This window comes from Cyprinus carpio, chromosome A20 (assembly GCF_018340385.1).
Source record: "Cyprinus carpio isolate SPL01 chromosome A20, ASM1834038v1, whole genome shotgun sequence".
Taxonomy (NCBI): Eukaryota; Metazoa; Chordata; class Actinopteri; order Cypriniformes; family Cyprinidae; genus Cyprinus; species Cyprinus carpio.
The window spans coordinates 6,614,408-6,623,184 of NC_056591.1; the positions used below are offsets into that span (position 1 = coordinate 6,614,408).

At 32.3% G+C, this 8,777-nt stretch overlaps 1 protein-coding gene across 1 annotated transcript; it reads left to right on the forward strand.

Moving 5' to 3' along the window:
* The first annotated feature begins 2,782 nt into the window (after positions 1-2,782).
* Positions 2,783-5,417, forward strand: LOC109098171 (protein FAM177A1-like). Its single transcript, XM_019111784.2, has 5 exons — positions 2,783-2,938; positions 3,559-3,741; positions 3,895-3,961; positions 4,891-4,988; positions 5,075-5,417. The coding sequence occupies exons 1-5, from the start codon at positions 2,870-2,872 to the stop codon at positions 5,276-5,278; spliced, it is 621 nt and encodes a 206-aa protein (XP_018967329.1). The 5' UTR covers positions 2,783-2,869; the 3' UTR covers positions 5,279-5,417.
* Positions 5,418-8,777: the final 3,360 nt, after the last annotated feature.

The window sequence follows — 8,777 nt, forward strand, 5'->3', positions numbered from 1 at the left end:
AGGTTTGCTTTATTAGTACAACAACACTTTTGTGTTATATATATATATATATATATATATATATATATATATATATATATATATATATATATATATGTTTAATATAATTGCATTGATATTAACATTTATAAACTAATATTGTTTTTGATATTTTGATAGGATGACGTTATTAGAAGTTTATGCAATGAATGTGGTGTGGTATCCACTGGATCTTGCAGTGATCGCCTTCTTAGATTGTCCAATGAAATGAGATCCAGGCAAACATATGACAAAATCTATTCAAAAATCTAGAGTGCCACTGGTGAACTTCATTTTTACTCTACTGTTTTAACTCTATTCCTGTAAATGTGTAGTATTGTGGAATTAATGCCAATATGTAAATTACTGCTTCTAACATAAAATAAATAAATAAATGTATATCTTCCAAATCAAAGTCATGTGGTGTGAACAACATGCACAGAAATGTCGTTGACCTTTTAATGACAAGGCAAAGGTAGTTAAAAATGTTGTTTCCCCATAAAAACACTTTTTACCTTGTATACTCAAGCAAACGTTTGGGGTCAGTAAGATTTTTTTGTTTTTGAGTCTCTTATTCTCACTAAGGCTGCATCATAAATGCAATAAAAACACTAATATTGTGAAATATTACATTTGAAAATATCTGTTTTCTGTTTTAATTTAATATTCCAGCAAAACTAAAAAAGTTCTCAAAATAAAAACATAAAAACATTTATATCTTTTTCTTTTTTTTTTTTTTTCAGGATTCTTTGATTAATAGAACAAATTAGAAATCTATTGTAACCTTATAAAATTCTTCATCATTTTTGATCAATTTAATGCATATTAAGAATAAACTATTTTTTAAAGAAAAAACTTATTCCAAGCTTTAGTGTATTTTAAAATATTTCAAAGTATTTGAAGAAAGATTTAGATTTAAATACTAAAAGATTTTTCCTTTCCTTTTCTCAGTTTATTAACCTATTAAATAGTTTCTCTCTCTATTTCTCTCTCTCATGTTTTTTTTTTCAAATCTTTTATTATCAGGCTGGGGAGTCATTATGTGCCCCTGTGGAATTGTTTACAGTCTAAAATGCAGTCTTCGAGCCATCAAGACTTTGCTGATTTGTTGTTATCATGGCATCATATGCCTAATGTCATAATTTATGACTTTGCACAGGCTCTTTCAAAACACACCAATCTAAGGGTATCAGAAAAGCTACCCATTTCTCCATTTGAAGGACACCTGGTGGAACCCACTCATAGAACTGGCCAAGTGTGGACACCTGAAAGTGCCCCTGCCCTGGCTAGATGAGAAACGAGAGGGACAGATCCTCACGGACACACAGTGACAGGTTCATCTGATCATTACGTACTGTGTGACCATTTTCATGAAGGCAGCACAGAAGATGAAGATGTTCTGAGGAAGCTGGCCGATAAAGTCAATAGTGAGATTACAGAGCAACTCTTTGCTCAAATGAAGAAAAACAACTTCTTTTTGAACATGTCTTTGCCATCAACACATCTGTTTCAAATGAGGAACATCATTCACCACTATAATGAAAACAAGGCCAAAAAACTGAGCACCAGATCAAACAAGAGTTTTGGATCCAACTTGCTGACTGAAACTGTGTTGGATAAATTTTAGATTATGTTATAATACGCGACATTTGAAATGTAGTGGAAAGACATGGGTAACATTACATTATAAATAAATAAAAATGGGCTTGTAACTGTAGATTTGTTTGTTGTAATAGAAATCCTTAACTAGAAGACACAATCCTGAGCTGCAGAGGTAAGTGTTTTTATTTGTAAGGCCTTTATACAACCTGAGACGGTGTTATAATGATTATCCTAATATTGTGTTCAAACATATGTGTGTGTATATATATATATATATATATATATATATATATATATATATATATATATATATATATATATACCCTAATATATATATATGTGCTAGTACAATATGTAACATAACAAATTAATTTTTTTCTCCTTCCCATTGTCTTTAAGCTTGACTGGGCCTTCAGTACAGACAACCCACTGGAGTTGGAAACCATATTCTGAAATCATTATCCCCGACCTTTTTAAATTAATTTGACAATGAATTTAAATGTTAATGGCTATGTTATGACTGGGAAACCATCATTTCTATTATATTTTTATAAGATGTTTGAATTTACTTGCATTCAAAAATGGTATTGTGCTTCCTGGACACTGGATTATTAAAGTTTTTTGCCATTTGTATATAATGTAGCATTGCGTTTTTGTCTGCAAATTGCTTGTTTGTTTTTTGTTTTGTTTTTTGTTCTTGTTGTTTCTATTTAAACTAATTTTCTGTTTCAATTAAATATTCAGCTATAACTGCCTCATGGTGATTTTTTTGGTCTACATCCCTGAAGATATTCCTACAGGAGTGTTAAAATAGTTGAAATATGCTGCTTGGATATTTTATTTTTAGTTTTATTTTATTAGGATTTGTTATTGAATGTTTATTTTGTATTCTATATAAACTTGCATGACTACAAATACAATTTGTCATAATTACTCTTTTTAACATCATAAAAAAAAAGAATGGAATTATACTGTATTATTATTTTAAACTAATAAAAAAAAATTCTTTAAAAAAAAAAAAAAAGTAGATTATTTGTTTAGTACTATTTGATTATGTGTTTTATGTGCACACATGTAGAGTTGATAATTTATAGATGTAGGCTAAAATGAATTATGCTCCAGAAGGTTAGGTGGCGCGATTGTAGTAGTCTGTGGTTGGCTCCGCCCAGAGGCCGCTGCATCAGTGGCTCCGCCCGTCAGGTTGATGCTGTAGTGCTGGAAACTAAAGCGGAGTTTGTGCACAATAACGATGGCAGAAATATCGCTTTATCTATCCAGCGTCAGTATAACTGTGGCACATGATATGGACCCTGAGAAGGTAAATTTGATATTTGACCAATTTAAATCAGGCGTAACGTAACGTGCCTGAATGACTCGCATAAATATTTCCATTTATTTTAACATCCAATAAAATATAATTAAAGTTTGTTCCGTTTTATTATACTGTTATCATTTTGTATTTAAGCATTCACACTGTGCCAGAAATTAAATTAAAAATAGTCCTCTCTGACATCATAGCTTTGAAAATATTAAACACCTTAGTTTTTAAGAAAACAAAAAATTTCTGCATAATAGCATCAAAAAAACAAAAACCCTCACATACACTATATCTGTCCCACCAAAAAAAACTATAACAATACAACTAAAAAAAAAAAAAGATAACATGGTATTAGACATTAACTAATAAAGAATCAAAAATGTTAAAAAAATTTTAAGCAATGCAGATTTATTTATTTATTATTAAGCAGACCCATATACATTTATTGTGGTTTTAGATCAGACACAATAACTTTACTGTGGTATTTTGTAAACTACTATTGTTCATTTCTTTTTGTAAGGGCACTAGGCCAGTTTTCTTCCCTCATTCCAGTTTAAAAGCCCATCATACTGTGCATAATCAGCTTATTTCTAATATATCTGGTGTGTGCCTGTGGGCAGAGCTCTGGAAAAGAGAAGGGATATGAGTGTGTGGAGCTTGGTGATCTGGACAGAAGAGAGAAAACCCCACGCCGCATTATTCACTTCTCGAGCGGGGAGACCATGGAAGAATACAGCACAGATGAGGAGGAGGAAGACACAACACAGAACACAAAGAAAGACCTTCTTTCCTCCATAGACACTGTATGTGTGTTTGAACAAATTCTCTGAAAGATCATTTATTCTCCCTCATATCATTCCAAACCTGTACTCTAGATTTTTTTTTTTCTATACAATGAAAAAAACAGAATGAGACTTGAATATAACTTTATTTATTTTTGTATCTTTATATTTAAGTCCAAGCTGACCTGGGGCCCGTATGTCTGGTTTCAGATGTGGAGAGCAGCTACATCCACTATATCTGGTAAGTCTGTGACAAAACTGATGTGACCAATAATTAATGAATGTATTTGCAGAAGTATTTTGTTTGCATATTAAAGCCGATATCTATCATGTTTGCCTTCTTTGCTGACATATTTTGTTAAAGATTTGTTACACAAAAAGTCATAAATTAAACAAATACACAAGCTATTACAATTTATTTTATTTTTATTTTTTTTATTTTTATTGAGAAAATTGCATAATTTCATAAAACCAAAAATACAAACCATTTTTTAATTTAATTTTATTCTACAAACCATGTGACTTTATGAATATAATAATTCTAATTAAATAAAAAATAAATAACATTTTTACTACCTATCTACAATTATAATTATAATTGTTTTCTTTTTGGAGAAAACTGTTAAAAATCATATTCACATCCTGTGTACAAGCATAATGACAGAAATGTGCATAATCATGCCTGGGGATAAAAAAATGTTTTTTTCATATTTATGTTTGTGTCTTTGCAATTAGCAATGAAATCCTCCTCAGGCCGTTGTGGGTGATGTTAAATGATTATGACGTGTTGGTTTTGATGTTTTATTCAAATATGCAAAACAGCAAAAACATTTTCGAGCTCTAAATATATATGTTATATATATAAAAATATATATATGGCTATTTTTGTGTACTATTTAGTTCATGTTAAGTAAAGCACCACATCATAAGATTTTCTTCAATCGTTTGAAATCCTGCAACTCCACAGAGATTCACTAAGCTTTTTAAAATGGAGCGCCTTGAAAAGCCAGAAAATCGAGAAAATTACAGTGCATGGATGAACACGTACACAAACATCCATCAAGAATTAAAGAAAAAATGTGCTTATATTTCAACCTTTATTATGCCACATATAAATATTCATAATCAAATTCTCATAACATGTCAAATTCTGCCTGTCCCATCTTTCAGCTTGTGATTTAATCGGTGAGCGAATGGCATCGCTTTTTGGCATCACCTCAGCTAAATATCAGTATGCCATAGATGAATACAGCCGGTCAAAGAGGGAGGTATGGTGGTCCTTTATATGAATATTATCTGAATATCTAATTGTCATATTATAATGTTTTTGTTGCTGTTGTTTTGTTTTTCACAGAAGGAGGAGAGAGATGAAGATACGCGGCTCTCTGAAGAGGCAGAGCCCCTGTTTGAAGAGCAGCAGAATGATAAAGATGAGGATCCCAAGACCAACCAGCCTGACAACAACAGCATTCAAGTACAGATGAGCAATGAGCTGGACCTTCACCCTTCTTTTGTACCCAACACCATTCACATCCCAGCTCTTGTTACTAGTACTTAACTGCAAATATATTTTGACATATAATTGTGGTTTAAACACTAGCCACTATTCTTTAAAGCACTTAAAGGGATACTCCACCCCAAAATGAAATTTTTGTCATTAATCACTTACCCCCAAGTCATTCCAAACTCATAAAAGCTCCGTTCATCTTCGGAACACAATTTAAGATATTTTGGATGAAAACCGTGAGGCCTGTGACTGTCCCATAGACTGCCAAGTAAATAACAGTGTCAAGGTCCATAAAAGGTATGAAAGTCGTCGTCTGAATACTCCATCTGCCATCAGTGATTCACAAGGATGCGCTGATTTCTTTCAAAGCTAAATACACATAGAAACAGCACATCCTTGTGGCGCGGATGATACAGAAGAGTATACACAGCATACAGAGATATGGAGAGACACAGAGGAGACTGTTAACAAAGGAATTGTTGAATAAAGTCAATATTTTTTTTGTTTTCTTTGCTTACAAAAAGTATTCTCGTCGCTTCATATAACCCAGATTGCACGTCTGATAGCAGATGGAGGATTCTGACAACGACTTTAACACCTTTTATGGACCTTGACACCGTTATTTACTTGGCAGTCTATGGGACAGTCACAGGCCTCCTGGTTTTCATCCAAAATATCTTAAACTGTGTTCCGAAGACGAACAGAGCTTTTACGGGTTTGGAACGACATGGGGGTAAGTAATTAATGACAACACTTTCATTTTGGGGTGGAGTATCCCTTTAATATTCTGATTTCAAATATTAACTTGTGTCTTTGACTGCCTTAATGCACTGATCCTGGGCCAGTGAAACTATATATACTGATCATGGTGCTAATGAAGAGGTGAGACCAAAAATGAATTTGTCTGAAAATGGAATTACACTAACATGATTACACTGAACATTTCTACAGTGTGTATTTTTAATTGACTCTGTACAGTATGTATGTATGAATTATTATTATTGGTGTTGTGAAACATTTGATGGACTTCCATCCATACAGAGACACGTACCTCACACTGAATTTTCCGTTTTTATTTAATATACTGGTAATGCTTGATATTTGTCTTGTCATCGTTTGTACTGAATCATTAAATGGTTTTTAAAGAGAAGTGTATTTTTTTTTTTTTTTACTATTTTGTTTAACATGAATAAAAAACTACAGTTTTATATCTAATGAGACTTAAATGTTTTAGTGTTTAGCAGTGTTATTTTAGTATCATTGAGATACTGTGGGCCAAATTTACTAAACAGGGTAAATTAGTGTGAGTACGCAATCCCATAAAAGCACCAATGAAAGTGGAAAGTTCTGGAGATGATTTACTGACAATTCACAAATTATAGAACAGATGCAGCAGCTAATATCCATTAATGAACAACACAATCTGCAAAGAGCAGCGCAAATTAGCATAGGACTGCAAACAAGCAGAGCCGATCATAATCAGGTGAGTGTAATCTACTAACAAAACACACAAAATTGGTGAAGACATTTTTTTTTGGGGCTAAATATCAGTAAATTGACTAAAGCAAACCTTAGTAAATCACCTTGCATGATTAATTTCAATAATTTAAATGAATACTCTCCCTTCTATAAATTTTGCATCTGAAAGGGAAACTACTACAAACGCATATGCAGTAAGGTCAGCCATAAAAATAATTGTGTCCATGCCTTTTGTGTTATTCTACACTGGCGTTTCATTGCAGAAAATTTTTATTAAGTAAATGTAGAAATTAAATTGCTGGGAAAGTGATTGAATTTTACTCTTAAAACTCTCGGAAGCCTGTCGGTTGGATGGTTTGTATGTGTTGTGTGGGTAGAACTGTGCTCTCTCACTGATAGATACGGTTTTGTCTTGGCCAACAAAGGTCTCAATGTCTGTATGGTACTGAAGGCCAGTTGAGCATGTCCTCAGCGTAACCCTGCTCATCTGAGAAAGGCTGTTTTCATCCACACAGGGACATTCATTATGACATGATCCAAATTAGCATTACTACAACTCCATCAGGTTCATTTACAATATACAGCGCAAAACTCATTTTCACTTTGCAACCGCATGAGGCATGTAATATGGCAATAAAATAGCTAATAATTAATTTATATATATATATATATATATATATATATATATATATATATATATATATATATATATATATATATATTTTATATATATTTGTTTGTCATAATTTGAAAGTTTGTTGTTTCAATACAAAAAGAAAGAAATGTTTTTTTTATTATTATTAATCATGAGTTCTACTAACAACCTAAAATTAGTGCTTCCTTAAAACTGAAAATCATACTAAGAACGATTCAGGCCGATTTCCTCCAATGGTGCAGTTTGTTGATTCAAAACAAATAATATGTACAATAACTGTCTTAATTATGAGTTCTACTGACAACCTAAAAATAGGTATTTAGTCTTACCTGAATTAAGTGTACAACCTACAGACATTTCAAAATCACAATTGCTGGTTTTAAGTTTACAACATACAACACTTTCTAACATTAAACATTAAAGTGCATTTTCAGAATATCTCACCTTATTGGTAATACTTTTATATCTTACTGTACATGTAAGGTGTGGATTTCCCTCATGTTGTTTCTGTGATTGCCAGACATATGAAGTGGACAAAATCTGCACTTTTTCAACAAACTGAGAAAAGACCATCATACAGTTTTTGGGGATATACCAGCAATAATAATCTGACTCTGAGTTCTTGGATGGAGTTAGTGTTTGTTTCTATATTTCTCTGCTCAGCTTTAGGACTGCTCACCTCTTCAGTGTCAAGCACAAGCAGTTCTGTGTGTTCTGTGACATCATGATCGAAAAAGCAGTTTTCAAAAGACAAAAGAGGGCAGCCGCCAGAAAGCGCCAACTTGTTGTCATGACAACCAGATTTTTTTCAAATGATTGGCTGAAAGACGTTCTAAAATGAGACTATTAGGAAATAAAACTACTAACTGTTAACGATATCAGATACAACAGTTAGGCACTGAGGATATTTAATAGGACAAAGTTATATTTTTGTCTAAATGTGTTCCTCAAAAGAGCCAGCAGATGGCAGTGTTGACCGTGTGGTGTCAGAAAGAGCTGAGATTAATAAATCTTACATCACTTACTACACCAACAGATAGCACTGTCCCAGATGTACACAGTCTCTCTCTCTCTCTCTCTCTCTCTCTCTCTCTCTCTCTCTCTCTCTCTCTCTCTCTCTCTATATATATATATATATATAAAGATGTTCAGTGGACATATATGTATATATATGTATGTATGTATATTATAAATGTCCACTGATAATCAAAGCAAAATGTTCAGTTTCTAGCACAACTGATTTTTGAATGTTCAGTGATAATTATAAATAATTTAAATTAAAAATAAATAAATAAAGGCCTGCAACCCACCACTAGATATTGTAGAATTTAACAATTCAAATTTCATACTTTCTCATACAAACCTATCAAGGCTTTAAAAGGCTTGAAATATAGCACACAAGTTTTATGAAATTAT